General features: G+C 44.3%; 1 protein-coding gene across 1 annotated transcript in view; it reads right to left on the minus strand.

The window, feature by feature from the left end:
- Positions 1-18,045, minus strand: part of SORL1 (sortilin-related receptor, L(DLR class) A repeats containing) — a 236,260-nt gene that overhangs the window by 16,052 nt on the left and 202,163 nt on the right. Inside the window, exons 33-39 of the mRNA XM_006895608.1 lie at positions 16,587-16,718; positions 15,109-15,235; positions 14,792-14,961; positions 10,394-10,506; positions 9,059-9,163; positions 7,592-7,664; positions 1,266-1,348 (exon numbers count right to left, since the gene is read on the minus strand). Coding sequence (XP_006895670.1) covers positions 1,266-1,348; positions 7,592-7,664; positions 9,059-9,163; positions 10,394-10,506; positions 14,792-14,961; positions 15,109-15,235; positions 16,587-16,718 — 803 coding nt within the window. The remainder of the gene's footprint in view (positions 1-1,265; positions 1,349-7,591; positions 7,665-9,058; positions 9,164-10,393; positions 10,507-14,791; positions 14,962-15,108; positions 15,236-16,586; positions 16,719-18,045) is intronic.

An 18,045-nucleotide genomic window follows, 5' to 3' on the forward strand; every position in this document is an offset into this window, starting at 1 on the left:
TAAATGTGAGTCCGTTTGCCATTCAAAATACAGATTCACTACTACAGAGAAAATGAATACCAAATCAAAGGACAAGAGCCAATTAATAAAGGCAGAAACAAGGGAATAAGGAACAATGACCCTGAGAAGGAGAATGATAATGAAAAATAAACCTCAGCCCATGATTTCCTGCAGTCAAGGCCAAGACGGCAAGGCAAAGGGGTCTGGCCAGTGCACACCGTGTTAAGACAAAATACAGCCACACAATAGGAAGGTCTTTGTGGTACAACTTCTGAGCTCCTATAAGGATCTATCTAAAGCTCTAGAAATAGGGAACAGAATATCCTGCTCCACAGACTGGAGATAAGGTACACCTAAGGCCACCTCTTGCCTCGACCTTCTCAGATACCAAGGGTATGATACCAAATGATTTGGAAACGGAATTTGATACGGGTGCTGTGGTCTTGTGCCACTGGGGTAACAAATGCCATAATGGTTACCCATGGTGGAAGTGTTTGGTGGAGCTTCCAGTTTAAGACAGGTTTGGAAGCAGGAGTGGCATCCACTTCCTAAACAACATGCCTCTGGAAACTCTAAGAACTTTGATAAACGTTGATAATTATAGAAAGGCTTCAAGCCTTTTGTTCATAGGGTCACTATGAGGCGTGCTCAACTAGACGGCAATCAACAACACAACAATAAGCTGTGGTCTTGCTACGTAGACTCTAGAAACTCTGTGTCCTGCCCCAAAGTGATGGCTGGATGGGAGGCAAAGAGGGACAAGCAGGCAAGAAGGAACAGTACAGGGAAGGGTTGACTTCTGACGTGAGGATCAGCAAGGACAATGGTAACTATGGTGACACTGGCCATGCAGGTGGGCCAAGGAGAAGGATCTCAGGTGGATATGTTTCCACATAGCCAAGCAGCTCACAAGAAGGTTGTGCATCCCTGTGAGAACCTCCGCTTTAGCACTTAAGCACCAGGAAATCCAATAAAGCTGAAAATTACAGGGCAGACATAGTCTGTTAACGCAGACTCTTTATTTGCACTGTAGCTGTGAATCATTTAATTATAGGGGTTTTTTTTTTAAAAAAAAAAAAGGCACCAGGCTGAGGCAGGATAATTACATGTGATGCCTCCTGGGGGAAGGGCCAAACTTGTTATGGTCTTTGAGTTTCCCCCAATGGATGAAGTCACTTTTTTTTTCTTCATCTCCCTGTGCCGTGTTGTCTCTGTTCTCTTACAAAGGAAAGCCCCGCCCAGTTGTGACTTTGAAAGGACAGTACCTTGATGTCACTATCCATGGTCAGGGTAAAGCTTAGAGAATTCTCACTGTAGCCATCAATGTGGATATCAGGTGGTGGAATCACTGGAAACAAAAAGAATTCAAAAAGAGAAAACATGTGATGGAAAGTGAGGAAGGCAGGACTTAAAAGTCTTAGTTCAAGAGACAAAGCGATCTTTCAGGGGGAAGAAAGGGCATTTCGTTAGCAGCTCTAACTCTTCTCTTTTACCCCCGTTGCCCTGGAGCTGAAGTTGGACCCAGAGTTGCTCGGTGAACACATAACTATGCCAGCTCACTCAGCTACCCTGGCAATCGGTCCTTTTAGAAAAATTCCACTGTGTAACAGCCCAAATAGCCTGGCTATGCCTGGTCCTTAAACAGGAAAAGCCTGCAAAGAGTGGTATCTTACTGGTACTAACTGGTCCCGGTGGTTCAGTCCTTTTTGAAGCAGTGAAAATGATAAATCATCAACCATAAATGTGCATGTGGCAGGATGGAAAGAACATGGCCTCTGGGGTCTGACAATCTCAAGTTCAATTTTTTTATCCTGACATCTGGCAATGATACAACCTGGGGTGAGCTATTCATCCCTGTCGAGCCTAGAGATGTTATCGGCACTTTACAGCAGAGCTGTTGTCATCAAGCAGGCCCTAGCTCATGGGAACCCATGTAGGTCAAACTCCACAGGGCTTTCAATAGCTGATCCCCCCAAAGTGGACTACCAAGTCTTTTTTCCATGGCACCTCTGGCTACTCTCAGACCTCTAAACTTCTGGTTTGCAGCCAAGTATGTTGATCATTTGTACCACCCAGGGACCTCCCATGGCTGAGAAAATCAGCTACAAAAAGGTATAGAAAATGCCTATCACTCAACCAATGTTCCTCTCCCTCAATAATCACCATCAGTAAAATCCCACATTCAGTCATACAAAAGATTAAAAAAGTAACAAACAAGAAATTGTTTCAAAAAGACCTGAACTCATACTACTGCGCAGGGGGCCAAGGAGAACGCGCCAGAGAAAAGACCCCTCTCGGTTCTAGGATGGGCTTCACGCTTGCCCCTTGGAAGGTGTGGCCACGTGCGAGTGAAGCGCGCTCTGAAGCACAACATAAAGAGCTTAGTGAAATAAATGTCACCAGAAGATAATATTACGTGACAACTCATGTATTGGACCCTCAGCAGAACTCTGGGGGTCTAGTGAGCTACAGTGTTATCTCAAAGGCAGTTATCTCTCTAGCAGTCTGAATTCACCAGCAGCTCTGCAGGACAAAGATGAGTCATTTCCTCCTGTATGATTTACAGCCTCAGAAACATGCTGGAGTGTCAGCTATGAGATTCGGCAGTGATGCAATACATGACCTTTCTGATTGAGACTCAAAAGGGTTGACTAAGATTTGGTGACAAAAGTTACACTGCATCAACCACACCTCATACTGCCCCTATGAACAAGAGATCTGTGCAGTGCCTTGTCCTACACCGTTGCAGTCACTGTGTTAGTTCTTCCTGCTGAAGGGCCTCCTCTCTTTCGCTGACTTTCTATCTATCTTTCCCAGCCTGGTATCTCTTGCCAGGGACTGGTCCCTCCTGACAACATGCTGCCCGTGTGTGAGATGAAGTGATAGAACAGATCTAGATAAGCCCCTCTAGATGACCAACCACGCTGGACTCCAGACAACAGGACACTAAACTCAGAGAAGAAACTTGAATGAAAACACTGATGACATAGCCTCTGTAAACCTCAGCCACAAAATGAGGATAACTCTGACCTCAAAAGGCTTAGAGGGATAAAGAGAAGCCAATTTACATCCAACAACACGCACAGAGCTTGGTATACAAGCAGTGCTTTTATCAGAGCTATTGTTTCTAATTCACATCATTAACTTTACTTCGTTTAGTGTTTGTGGCCAAAAGAACTGCCAGTTTTGTCCCAAGTCCTCTTCTTATGTGTATTCTTGCAGATATAAGGTCACAGATACTTCATAACAATATTTTTACTGAAATACAGATGTCTTCTGTGCATAAAACCTTACTAAAATACACATAAGAAACTAAGATTCATGGTGAAAAAGAATTTGAGATGTTTAAGAGAAGAAAGTACTCACTAAGATTTTCAAATTGGGGTGGTCTGTACTAAGGAATGAAAGGGGTTTTGTTGACTTTCCAGCATCATTTCATTACAGTACATACCGTTCAAGATTCACTACTAATGCCAGCTTGTCACTTGTAGCGGTAGAGCACTACTGTAATGCTGAGAGCTATAATACCATTGTTTCAAATAACAGCAGAGATACCAATGATAGACTCCAGCAGATATTCCAAGATAAAAGAGACTAGGAAGAAAGGCCTGGTGATCTACTTCCAAAAATAAGTCAATGAAAACTGTACAGATTACAAAAGAATGTTGTTGTTGTTGTTGTTGTTGTTGTTGTTAAGTGTTGTTAAGTGCCGGTGAGTCATAAGTGACTCATAGCGACCCTATGAATTAAAGTCCTCGACACTTGTGTGCATGACTTTCATCCTTTCTCCAGGTTCATAGAGTTTCTGGAGGCAAGCTATTTACAGAAGTGGATACCACTCCCGCTTCCAAGCTTGTTTCAACCGGGGAGTGCCACCAAACATTGTCCACTGTGGGTAACCGTTATCACATTTGACACATTAGTGTCACAGTGTTTAGCTTCACAGCGACCATAAGTTACCTCTGTAGGGCAAGTGGACACACCGGGGCTATACAACCTAGAAGACTATTTGACCAAAAGCAATTAAGAACTAGCCTGAAGGCCACGGATTAGAGTCACTCACGTTTGGCTTGGTAGCATCGCTTTTGGTCCGTTGGGCACCTGGACTTTCTCTGTGTTGTTAAGTGCCATCAAGTCATAAGCAAATCATAGCGACCCTATGAACGAAAGTCCTCAACCCTTGTGTGTAGCCCTGGTGTGTCCACTTGCCATACAGAAGTAACTTGTGGTTGCTGTGAAGTTGAACACTGTGACACCAATGTGTCAAATGCGATAATGGTTACCCATGGGGGATAGTGTTTGGTGGCACTCCCCAAGCTTGGGTGCAGGAGTGACATCCACTTCCATAAATAGCTTGCCTCCAGAAACCCTATGAACCTGGAGAAAGTTACAACAGAATATTGACTGAGAAAGTCCTAGAAGGGAAATCTGGTGGCCTAGTCTGTAAGGAGTTTCCTGCCTCTCTAGCCACCAGCAGCTCCACAGGAAAAAGACCGACAATCTCCTTTCATGAGATTTACAGCCTTGGAGACCCAACGAAGGGTCAGCTATAAGCCAGCTCAGACTCGATAGTAATGAGTAGAGAGTACAAGAAGATGAGCCCTGTGGATTATGAGGGAAAATGCACAGTGGGCACAATGGACTCAAACAGGCAAAATCATGAAAATGGCCCAGGATGGACAGAATTTAGTTCTGTTATCCATAATAAAGTTGTCATGAGTTGGAGCCGACTCAAACACAACAAACAATATGGTCAGTGTGTTTTGTTTTTGACTTTTTAGAAGGAAATAGTAAAAAATAAAAGCTCTGGGAAGTGTGAATTTAGCAAACTTTCTCAAACATCAACAAACATCCTGCTTCAAAGTCTGGGGAGCTTTGCTCAGCCTGGCTGCCACCTACTCTGATTTTGGTGTTTTTTTTTTTTTTTTAAAGTCAACAACTGATATTAGAGACAACATACCATGGACCGCCAACGAAACAAATAGGTCTGTTTTGAAAAGAGTGAAACCAAGTTTCTCCTGGAAGGCTAGGATTTTTAAGTTTTGTCTCATTTTTGTTGAGCACGTGGCCAGGAGAGACTGGTCATTGGAGAAGGACATCATGCTTGGAAGGGTGGTTGAACAGCACAGGAAAGAAAGATCCCAGATGAGATGGATTGATAGAATAACTGTGACAATGGAGGTAGGTGTGTCAGAGTCAGTGAGACTGGCTTAGGACAGGGCAGGCTTCAGAGCTGTTGTACATAGGGTTGCTATGAGTTGCAGGTGACTCGACAGCACATAACAGACAATCACACTGTAGAACTCCAGAGCTGGTGTCTCTCAAGTCTTAGGTTCTAGTCAAATGTCCCACCCAGGTCCCACACCCACAAGTGCCCTTCTGAATTTAATAACTGTAAGTCTAGAATCAAGGTGCTCAAACTCTAGAGATTTGATAAGATCACAAAAATAACTCAGAAATATGAGGCATACTACATCTTCCAAGTTGCCAAAACTTTTCATTCTCACTTTTCAACTCACTCATTCAACAATGATTTCATTAGTTCTTATCCTGCAAGCTTTTCATTAGATAACAGTGAGACTGAAGCAAAGGCAGCAACTCCACTCTGTCCCATGTAGCATGCATGCAAGCAGGAAGCAGAGGATGATGAAACAGGGCAGGAGAATGTGATGATGGGATAAAACAGGAGCAGAGGGCCATGGGACAAGGCAGGAGTGGAGAATGATGGGACCAGGCAAGAGTGGAGGATGATGGGACAAGGCAGGAATGGAGGAGGATGGGACCAGGAAGGAGTGGAGGATGACAGGGCCAGGCAGGAGTGGAGGATGATGGGACAGGGCAAGAGCAGAGCATGATGGGACAAGACAAGAGTAGAGAATGGGTGAAGGCAGGAGAGGAGCATGATGGGGCAGGACAGGAGTAGAGGATGAGACAAGGCAGGAGTAGAGGATGGGAAAAGACTGGAGTGGAACATGACTGGACAACGGCAGGAGTAGAAGGTGGGAGAAGGCAGGAGTGGAGCAAGATAGGACATGACAGGAGTAGAGGATGGGACAAAGCAGGAGCGGAACATGATGGGACAGGACAGGAGTAGAGGATGGGACAAGGCTGGAGCAGAGCATAATGGGACAAAGCAGAAGATGGGATAAGGCAGGAGTAGAGGATGCAACAAGGCAGGCGTGGAGCATAATGGGATGGGGCAGGAGCAGAGGATGACAGGACAAGGCCAGAGCAGAGAAGGTTGGGGCAGAACAGAGACCTCCTGCCCAGGTAGGAGGGAAGGAGTACTGCACAAGGCTGACGAGCACAGGCTCAGGAGTCAAGTTTCAATCCTCAACCTGCCACTTACTACATGTGTGACCTGGGGCAGGTGACATGAGCTCTATTTCCTTATCTACTGTTCAATTAGATGAGGTAATGTATGCAAAGCAGTGAGCATGCCAGGACCATTCAGTTTCTTTGTCATCTTGGCAAGGCTTAGTAACTAGTGGGTCAAATACTAGTCGAGATGTTGTTATGAAGGTATTTCCATATAATTAACGTGCAAATCTATTGGCTGTAAATAAAGCACACTGTCTTCCATAGTGTGGCTGGGCCTTACCTAATCGGTTGAAGGCCTTAGGAACCAAAAACCTGAGGCATCCAAGAAGAAAAGATACTGTCTCAAGACTGTCCAATAGCCATCTTGCTTGTGGTTTCCAGGTTCATCAAACTGGCCTACAGATTTTGGACCAAAGAATGCTAGAGTTCCAAGTTTGTCTGCTCTGTGAATTTTGTCCTGGCCAACCCTACAATCCTTAAGGCATGTTGTCAGGAGGGGCCAGTCCTTGGAAGGTGGGGATACGATGCCTGGAAAGGTGGAGAGTCAGTGAAAGAGGGAAAGACTTCAGTGAATCGGATGGACAGAGCGAGTTTTTGACAATGCGCCTGGCAACGGAGAGGCAAGAGGATGGTGCGGGATCGGGTGGGTTCCCACCTGCTGTACACAGAGTCATTATGAGTCTGAGTGGACTCCACACACATTACAACCACCACACAACAGCCAAGGCCCACAATTATATTGCTCTTCAGTACCTGAAGAGCAAGACTGAGCAATCTTACTGTTTTCCTGGAGAACCCTGACTGATACCTACTCCAAAGTGCCTGACTCCTGCCACACCATCAGCTGTTACTAATACTAGCTCTGATGCCAGAAATAACCACCTACATGCAGTTCTCTAGCATCAGTGAGAGAAGTAACAAGCACCAGCAAGATTACTTTCTTAAAACCTCAGAAGCAAACGTATAAAATCATCTTATCTTTGTAAGGAAGGAAGGATGCCTCACTATTTTGGTACAGCAAATATTATATAGCACCTTTCCATAAACGACCTTGGGGGAATCCTCTCTGTGTCTGCATTATAAGAAATGCTCAATTCCAAGACGAGAAGACACTCAGCAGCCACCCCAAAAGACTTTGCAGCCAGAAAACCGTGAAGATAACCAGGAATGGGAGTTTTTAGTCCATGCTTCACCGCTCCCCAGTCATACTCAAAGCTATCTCCAAAAGGTTTCTACCATCTCTAAAGTGGCAGGGACTGGAATCGCTTACCTTTTCCTTTTACGGTGGTGATGGATTTAGAATCGCTCCAGTTTCCTATTCCACGACTGGTCACTGCAGCCACCTTATCAAAGCAAAATGTGAATTTGTGTGAAATATAGGTAATATACCAAACAGCAAGAATTCTGGACAAGAGAAACAGGTGAGAGTTAGGCAATGAGGCGGGGGAAATGTATTAACAGAGTGTCCCCCTCAAGGGTAATCAGAGGTCTCAGTAACTGAAGGGAGAAGGCCAAGGGATGAAAGGAATGGATCTGCCTAAAGGGAAGTGTGAATAGTGCTGAATCATGGCATTTGCACTAACTGACTGATGCTGACAGTTTTGTAGAGAGCAGGAGTGTGTATGTGTGCACACACGCCTTCACACACAGTTCTGAGGGGAGCAATGAGACACAGGGCATTTGCAAGAGAGTAAAACTGCTCTACAGAATGCTCTAATAATGGATACATGACATCATGCATTTGTGGAAGCTCACAGACTGTACAACAGCCTATGTACAAGTAAATGCTAATCCAAATCATGGACTGCAGTCAAAAGTAATTTCCCCATACAGGCTCAACAATTTAACAAATACACTACAGGAATATAAGGTGTTCACAGCAGGAGAAATGGTGTTGGGGGAGGGAAGGGGCATAAGAGAACTCTCTCTACATCTGTGCAATTCTTCCATAAACTCAAAATGGCTCTAAAACAAAGTGTCGTTTTAAAAGACACTGAGGAAATTATCAATGTATGGGCTTCTCGGGCAGGTGCATTTGATGGCCTCAACCCACAAGTCTTCCACAAAATCTAGCGCCATTTTGTTAAATATGAATGATAAAGTTCATATCCCCACCATATCAGTTCATAAATGGTACTTATTATAGGTCTTTATCACCTACAGCCATTTAAGGGAAAACTCATGGGTACAAAAGTACAGACTTTAGAAAAGTAGTAACACATCTGGGGCAAAAGTTCTATTCTTTTTCTTTTTAGCTCTTTAAGGGAAATCTGGTTTCAAGTTTGCTGTGGCATCCATTCCATACACCATTTTTGCAAGAAAATCAGACCTCAGGGTTTGGAGATTTTGCAGATCACCACTATATACAAGGGAGCTCTGGTGGCCTAGTGGTAAGAAGCTGTGTTGCAGTCGCAAAGGGATCCAGTTCTAATCCACCAGCTGTTCCATGAGAAACTAATGGGCAATCTCATCTCATGCGATTTACTGACTCTGAAAACCTACTGGAGGGTCAGCTATGAGTTGGCCTAGACATGAAGGTACACAACCACAACAATACGTACCACATATGCCTATGTGTATATGTACATTAGAAATGCCTACTAGTACATGAAGTTATATTTTAAAGTTCTGTTTCTAGTTATTAATTTCTAAAGTAATATCTTGTACATATATAAAGTCCTAGTAAAATGCAACTGTACAAACCACCCCTCTGGCTGAAACAGAAGCTGGCACTCACTCTGACAGTATAGAGGGTGTTGATCAGCAAGTCCTTTATTTCTGTGAAGTTGGTAGCAGCCCTCTGGGAGGACCAGATCTTGGAGCCACTCCTGCTGTATTCTACCTACAAGGAGGAGGAGAAGACACATTGGGAACATATTCAGCCAAGAGAAATGACGTTCTCATTTACGGTACCACAGGGATGAACCTGAAAGCATGCCGAGCACCACCCGCCACAGAAATAAACTACCAGACTGTAACCATCAGTTACAGAGGATAAATACGGAACAGGCACCTTCAGAAGTCTGTAGGGACAGAAGCTTCTAGGGGTTCCCAAAGGCTGGGGTAGGAGGGAATGGGAGGTGTTGCTGAAAAGGACTGAGCTTTTGTTTGAGGCAAGGTAAGATTTTTAGGAAATAGAAAACAGAAATGGTAGTACCATATGGTGAAAGTTGTGTCACTGAAATGGAGACAGTTAAAACGGTATAGTTTTGTTTTGTATACATACACACACACAGAGATATACATATGTGTGCGTTATGTGGATGTTTTTATATACGATTGCTCTGGGGGTGTAGATTGTAAGGAGTTGAGCTGCTAACTCAGAAGCTGCATCTCTCTGATGGTTCAACTCACCACCAGCCCCAGAGAGAAGATGGGTAATCTCCTTCCCATGCCATTCATAGCCTCTGAAGTCCAATACAGGTCAACTGGGAATCAGCTTCAACTTGACAGCGCTGAGTTTATACACACACACACACGTACATGTAAACTCTCAGTACATATTGTATATATTGGTGGTGTAGACAGTAGGGAGTCACCCTGCTAACCCAAAGGTGGTACCTTTCTGGCAGTTCGAACCCACCAGTGGTTCTGCAGGTAAAAGTTGGGTCATCTCCTGTGCAATTTACAAGCCTTATAAACCCCAGTGGAGAGTCAGCTCTTAGTCAAGATTTACAACCTCAGAAATCAGATGACTCTAAATCAGTATCAACTTGACAGCAGTCTCAAAATCTCATTGTCGTTGAGTCAGAACCAAATCATAATTGACACCCCAGTGGGTTTTCAGAGGTGATAAACAGCATAGAAAGAGTCTGCCCATTTTTCTCCTAAGGAGTTATTAGTGGATCTGAGGTGGTCTTTGAGTTGGTAGTGTAACAATAAAGGTTAGCAAATGTCTGGGCATCCCCTCAAGGCTGCAGGAACAGAAAGGGGTGTAGGAGGAAGGCTGATGTGGAATGCCCTGGTCGGCCGAGTCGTGACTTTATGACTCCTAGTCACACAGAGCTCGATCCTGCTCCAACACCAGGACTCTCACTCCCTCGGCCCAGGATGAGCACACAAAGGCACCTACTATGTACTCTCGGATGAGGCCATGGGTGTGGGCGGGAGAAGTCCAGTGACACACAATCACACCTTCAGCTTCGCTGTAGAGTGACAACTGCAGATTTCGAGGGGCGTCTGGCACTAGAAAAGAGTTCACTGGGAGTTAGAGCATCCTTATGTATTAATAATTAGAAATTTTCCTAAGCTTGAAATTTGGACAGGAAAGAATCTAGAAGCTCATACTGGGACCTATCTATAAGAAAAGGACATCAGCTTGACCATCAGATTGACCCAAACTCTTCCTCCAGAATACAAGAATACACTGTCCAGCTGCACAGTTGAGTGGACTTGGGGGGAGGGAAAGAGTTTTCCCTTTACTTTTCAAAGAGAAGAGTGAATTGGAGGGGAAAAGGTGGGCAGGGAGAAAAGAGCAACAATGAATGACTGGAAACCTAAGTCTCTGTAAACTTTCATTAAAATTAATGAAATAATTAAAAAAACAAAAATAATATACTATCCACCTCCATTACCTCAAGACTTTATCATACTGTGGTGCCTTGTGTGTTATTATGAAACTGGAAGCTACACAGTCATTATTTCAAACACTAGCAGGGTCGCCCATGGTGGCAGGTTTCAGCAGAACTTCTCCAGTAAAACCAGGAAGAAAGGTCTGGCAATCTATTTCTGAAACCCATGAATCCCAGCAGAACATGGCCTGACTTGCTTGCTTTGAACACATGCACCAGAAAGGATCAGCTGCTGAACACATCCCATTTAGTGAAACGGAGGATCAGTAAAAATGAGGAGAGCCTTCGGTAAGATGGACTAGCACAAGAGCCACAGAGATGGACATGGACCTGCCAATGAGAACAACAACGGACTGAGCACTGATTTGCACTGTTGTGCATAAGGTCACTATGAGTCACAGGTAAGGACAGCAATTGATTTCTCTCCCTACTGTCTACCCATCAGATCATAGCTGCACCTATTTTGATATCAAGTTGTGCGATGATACAAGATGGAATCACTTAGGCAGGCTCAATCGCCTCTGTCCTGGGACTTCAATGCTCTGTTGTCAAAGGCAACACCCATCAACTCAACTTCTTACACAGAATAGAGAAGTGCAGGTATGACAATAAAGGAATGAGACTTCTTTACAAGAATCACAGAACTTCTGCATCTAAATGAAGAGGATGCCTCAGTGAACACCTCCATTCAAAACACTGATGGATCTTCTTTTGTGGCTGCCTTCAGAGCCACACTGAAAGTCCACATGCCTGATAGTCCAACTTCCTTCAGACCACAGAGACTAATCAACCATGTTATAACCCACAGAAGAATATCCATGCATCCTTAGTGACCTGCCAGACCTCTAAGGACAGGACCTGAGTCTTCTTGATGTCTGAATCTTTAACATGGCAAAAGCAGGTGTTTATTTTTTTTATTTTTTTTTAATTTAAATTTTTATTGTGATTTGACTAACCAGAGTAAGTGAATTTTCCAGTCAACAATCCATACACATTTTGTTCTATAACATTAGTTTAGCATTAATGTCAGTACTCACAATTGAATCATAATTACTTTTCCTGTTTCTTTTACTTTTCAAAGAGAGGAGCGAACTGGGGGAGGGGGGGAAGAGGACTGGGCGGGGAAAGAAGTGCAGCAATGAATGAATGGAAATCCAAAATCTCTGTAAATTTTCATTAAAATTATTTTTAAAATTGCACTAGAGCACTGTTGTTGTTGGGTGTCACTGAGTCAAGTACGACTCATAGAGACACTGTAAACAACAGGTCTGTGCCCTGCCCTATCCTGCACCATCCTTACCATCTCTGATTCACTGGAACTCCTCTCTGTGTCAATCCATCTTCTAGAGGGTCTTCTCTTTCCCTCCACCTTTGTGAGCATGGTGTCTTTCTCCAAGGACTGGTCCCTCCTAACAACACGTCCAAAATATGTAAGATGGTTTGTCACCCTCACCTCTAAGGAGCACCCTGATTGCACATTCTCCAAGACATGTTTGTTTTTTCTTTTTTGACAGTTTGGGATTTTTCTCACCTTTTTGTTTGTTTGTTTGAGACATGCTTGTTTGTACTAGAGTGTAGAGAGGGCAAAACAAAGGGAAGAAATGCTGAGCTAAGAAAGACAATCTACAAGCTCAAGGCAATCTCAGTACAGATACTAATTCTGTTCTTCAACAAGATAGAAAAGACAATTTCCAACTTTATTTGGAATGGAAGGAAACCTCAAATAAGGAAAACACTACTGAAAAAAAGAGAAATATGGGGGGAGGCATCACATTTTCTGATCTCAAATCCTACTACAGTCGTGGTACTAGGGATATTGTTGCTGATGTTAGATGGATCTTGGCTGAAAGCAGGGAATACCAGAAGAATGTCTATCTGTGTTTCATTGATTATGCAAAGGCATTTGATTGTGTGGATCATAACAAACTGTGGCTGACTCTGAGAAGAATGGGAATCCCAGAACATTTAATTGTGCTAATGTGAAACCTATACTTGGACCAAGAGGCAGTAGTCAGAACATAGCAGGGTAACACTGCATGGTTCAAAACTGGGAGGGGTGTACGCCAGGGATGCATCCTGTCTCCATACCTTTTCAACATGTATGCAGAGCAGATTATCCGAGAAGCTGGGCTCTATGAGGAGAATTGTGGCATCAGGATTGGTGGAAGATCTATTAACAATCTGCGTTATGCAGATGACAAAACCCTGCTTGCTGAAACTGAGGAGGACCTCATGCACTTGCTGCGAAGGGTCAAGGACTGCAGCCTTCAGTATGGACTGAGGCTCAATGTCAAGAAGACAAAGATTCTCACCACTGGACCAATTGGCAGCATCAGGATGGATGATGAAGAGATTGAGAGTGTTCACAGCTTCAGTTTGCTCGGCTCCACAGTCAACACTCTTGGCACCAGCAGTCAGGAAATCAAAAAGCATATCGCGATGGGAAACTCTGCTGTTAGGGACCTCTCTAAAGTACTCAGGAGCAACAGAGTCTCTCTGGAGACTAAGGTGTGCCTGATACAGGCCATGGTCTTTGCAATCGCTTGTTATGCATCAGAGAGTTGGACAATGACTAGGGAGGACAGAAGGAGAGTGGATGCTTTTGAGCTGTGGTGCTGGAAAAGAGTACTGAATGTACCATGGACTGCCAAGAAAACAAACAGATTCATCTTGGAGAGGATTAAACCAAGCTACTCGTTGGAGGCAAGGATTCTGGGGCTTCGTCTGAAAAAGCAGGTGTTTAGGAGCCCTGGTGGAAGGTCGGGGGTGCAAACCTACTAGTCTCTCTGCAGAAGAAAATGAGCAGCAGCTCCCCTCCTCCCATGAAAACTTATAGTCTCTGAAACCTCAGGGAGGGGAATTATGACTCAGAATCTACTCAGTGGCAGCTTAGCAAACACCAGTGGAATGAACATCAGAAATAGAAACATTTCAATGACAGTTGTCAAATGAGAGGTAAATAAACTACATCAGTCAATGAAGAAAGCAAATAATCACCCGACCTCAACCACTCTGAAGTCAGAGGCAGATACAGGAACTTTTTTAGACACGTGGATTTGGGTCTGGTTCTTACGAAAAGGCACACTATTTCTTCTTTGGTTGCTAGCTGCTCTCAAGTCAGTTTTGACTCGAAGAGCCCTAAGTTTAATGACACGTCACCTGGTCCTGCACTCTCCTTGTTGGCACATTGGAATCCACTGTTACAGTCTTGCTGAAGGTTCATCAAGCTTCACTGCTCATTCACATTACCAAACATGATATCCTTCTCCAGTGATCAGTCCCTTCACATGGCACCTCCCAAACCAAGCAAGCTGAATGAAGTGTCACACAGCAGCCTGTGAGTCAGGAGAGTTTTCACTGGCTAATTTTCAAAGATAGGTTGCCAGGCTTTTCTTCAAAGCATCTTAGACAGGAAAATTCACTGAAACCAGTCTACCACAGGTGGCCTTATTGGTGTCTGAAACAGTAGTGGCATAACGTGCAGCATCACAGCAACACAACAGGCCCAAAGGTACAACAAACCAACAGACGGATGCTGGACAATACATCTCAGACACGCCTGATATTTTTTTTTTTTGGACGCCTGATATTTTTAAACAATGGTGAGAGGAAGAAACAGCAAATACTAGGAAGAAACCTCAAGAAGAAAGGAAGGAGGCAGGCACTAAACAGGAAATGAAAAGGTGTGCAGTGGTAGAGAGAATCTGCAATTAACATCTTAAAATAGAAGAATATTATCTAGCATAATATAGAAAATAAATGTTTAACAACTCAGGTAAGAGCATGAAACTAAGAATGCAAAAGCTGTGCTTGCATCCTCCTGAGCATGCTAGCGGACGGGCGTTCTGGAACTCTTAAAGAGCCTCTTAGCACTGCACGCAAGCAACACGTGCACTCACGTCCTTCCGGAGTCCGCAGGTTCACAAAGTCGTTGGTGTTGTGCACCTTGCTCAGACACTGGACCTGCACTTTGACTTGGTAGGTGGTGTCTGGTTTCAGGACTTTTAAGACAGTGCTTGTTTTATTACTGTGGGTCTCCAGAGCCTTCCATATGCTCTCTCCAACCACCCTGGGCAGAAGAATAAAGAGATGGTCAGACGGAAGCAGCACGGTGACTACACAGCAGGACTCAGTACAAAGTCACACTGGACTATGAGCAGCACCTGGTGGCAATGAGGGTGCCGTGCTCATGCACCACGGCAAAGGTGAGGCTCACCTGTAGTAGATGTTATAGACACACAAAGCAGAAGGCATTTTCTTTGGCCGCGTCCAGGTCAGCGTTATATCCCCGGAGAAATCAGCTGTCCACTGAAGATTCTGCACTTTGTACACAGTTAATTCATCTAGAGGAAAAGGGAAAGTAAAAGAAAGTTAACTGCTACAGATCCTTGGATTTCAAAGAACTCATGAGATACCCTTTGATACAGGCCATGGTCTTTGCAATCACTTGTTATGTATCAGAGAGTTAGTTGGACAATGACCAAGGAGGATAGAAGGAGAACTGATGCCTTTGAGCTGTGGTGCTGGAGAAGAGTATTGAGAATACCATGGACTGTTAGGAAAACAAACAGATTCATCCTGGAAAGGGTTAAACCAGGTGGCTCCTTGGAGGCAAGGATTCTGAGGCTCCGTCTAACATACTTTGGACATGTTGTGAGGAGAGACCGGTCCTTAGAGAAGGACATCATGCTTGGGAGGGTGGAGGGATGGCGCAGGAGGGGAAGGCCCTCTATGAGGTGGGTTGATTCAGTGACTGGGATAATCGGGATGGGAGTATCAGAGACAGCATGACTGGGACAGGACAGAGCAGAGTTTAGGGCTGTTGTACATAGGGTCGCTATGTGACTCGACAGCACATAACATCAACAACATGAGATACCCTACTTTTAGGAAGAGTCCGGAGTGATGCAAACTGTTAACACACTCAGATCCTAATTCACAGACTGGAAGTTTTGTGTCCATCCAGAGGTGCCCTTGAAGGAGGGCTTACTCATCTACTGCTGAAAATAGTATGGTTCTACTCTGACACACGTGAGGTCATCATGCATCAGTCAATGTCACAGGTCACCATGACTGAATGGACCAGGAAGCCAGTCATCTTAAAAGGAATTAAAAACAAAAACAAAAACAAAAAAACAAACCGTCCTAGTTAAAACCTCCTTCCTGGATCTCCAGTCATCTTTCCCCTTGCATTTACCTCTTTGCTGCCTGTGGTAATTAGAACCTGTTTCTCAATAGGAAACGCTAATGATCCAGAGACAAGATCATAGGAATATCCACTACTAGATATACTCCAGACAGAAGGAGAGGGTTAATCCACCCCACAGAGCCATGGTGAGGGGTCAAAGGCCATCTGAAACACAGCTAAAACCACCATTCCTCTGTCAGGGGAGGCGTGTTGTTAGCTGCTGTCAAGTTGCTTCTCGCTAACAGTGACCCTTAAGTGTGCAGAATGAAATCACTCTGCAGGATTTTCAAGGCAGATCAACAGGCCTGCCTTCTGAGGGAGGCTAGCTGGAGTTCCATCGAAATTGGACCAAGTCTCACTAAACATGGTACTCCAAACCGGCAACAAGCTAGTCTTATTTTCAGATGTGGGAAAAGGTACGAGAGGTTCTAGCTTGAGGCTCACGAGCTCAGGCCATGTTCTGGAGAGCTGGTGACAGCCCAAGCCGTCCTCAGAGTGGTACCCACCACTGCAGGCCCTCTCGTCGCTTCCATCCGAGCAATCCAGGAAGCCGTCGCAGCGCTCAGACAGCACGATGCAGGTCTCGCCGTCCTCACACCTGAACTCCCTGCTCATGCAGGTCAGCGTGCTGCGGGTGGCTGAAACACAAAGAACCCTCTTAAGCCCACAGAGGCCAGACTGAGCTGAGACACTAAAAACCCAGCCCTGGGCTGGCTGACCCATGTTTAGTTAGAACTCGGCAGCTCTGCCTTAAAATAGGACTGTGGAATGAGAAGGGGTAAATCCAGGCTGAGACAATGACATTGGGTTATTTACATAAACACTGAAATCTGCTTTCAGAAAATGTGAGAGCTCTAAAGTCCAACCAACTTGGGTCTAAATTCTGGCTCTCTGTGAGCTTCAGCATACTGCGTAACACCCCAGATCCAGTTCCATTGCCCTACATAAAATGGAGGGAATACATCTCTCACTTCCATGTTGGTACAATCAAGAAATCAAAAGACATGTTGCACTGGGAAAAGTGATTGCCAAGGACCTCTCCAGAGTGCTACAGAGCAAGGATATCAACTTAAAGACTAAGGTGCGTCTGATCCAAACCATGGTATTTTTTAGTTGCTTCCTATATATCTGAAAGTTGGACAATGAATAAAGACGTACAAAAAGAGAATCATTGCCTTTGAGTTGTGGAACTTTGTCTCACATATTTTGGGCATGTAAATAGAATGGGTTAGTCTCTGAGAAAGAGGACCACGCTGGGACAGCTGAGTGGAGTGAAAGAGAGGAAGACCCTCAACCAGATATACTGACACAATGTATCTTGTAAGAAGGACTCAGGCATGGCAGAGATGTGAGCATCCCACAGGATGAACAAGGTTTCCATGCTGTTTAAAGCGTTGATATGAGCTGTAGTTGGCTTGACAGCTTCAACAGCATGCTGATGAGGGAGCTCTGGTGGCATAGTCTGTAGGGGGTGCTGCTAACCCAGAGGCAGCGCCTCTCTGTCAGCAGCTCTTTGGGAGAAAGATGTCTAGTCTCCCATGATTTCCAGACTTCAGTCAGTTCTGACTCCACAGCAATGAGTTTGAGTTAAACCCTGATCAAGCACCAGGAATGGTTCTTGTCTCAAAGAACTGCAATGAGATTGTTCGTTGCTCTCTTATCATTATTCTATTGCAGCTTAGAGTGGCAATAATCATGGGTTTAAGCAATAACAAGACTGGGATGAAAAGCAGTAATATTAAGAAGCATGCAACTTTTAATTGTAGAGGGTTTTTTAAAAGCATTTTCAATGCAATGAGATAATGCAAGTCATCTCATTTTTTATGATAAAAATTAAGTTCTGTAAGAAAGGTGACCCAACAGAATGGGGAAACTACAGAACAATCTCACTGATTTCACATGCAAGCAAGATTTTACTGAAGATTATCCAAAAACGACTGGAACAGCACATCAACAGAGAACTAC

This window comes from Elephantulus edwardii, unplaced genomic scaffold (assembly GCF_000299155.1).
Source record: "Elephantulus edwardii isolate Elephantulus edwardi_28Jun2011 unplaced genomic scaffold, EleEdw1.0 scaffold00171, whole genome shotgun sequence".
Taxonomy (NCBI): Eukaryota; Metazoa; Chordata; class Mammalia; order Macroscelidea; family Macroscelididae; genus Elephantulus; species Elephantulus edwardii.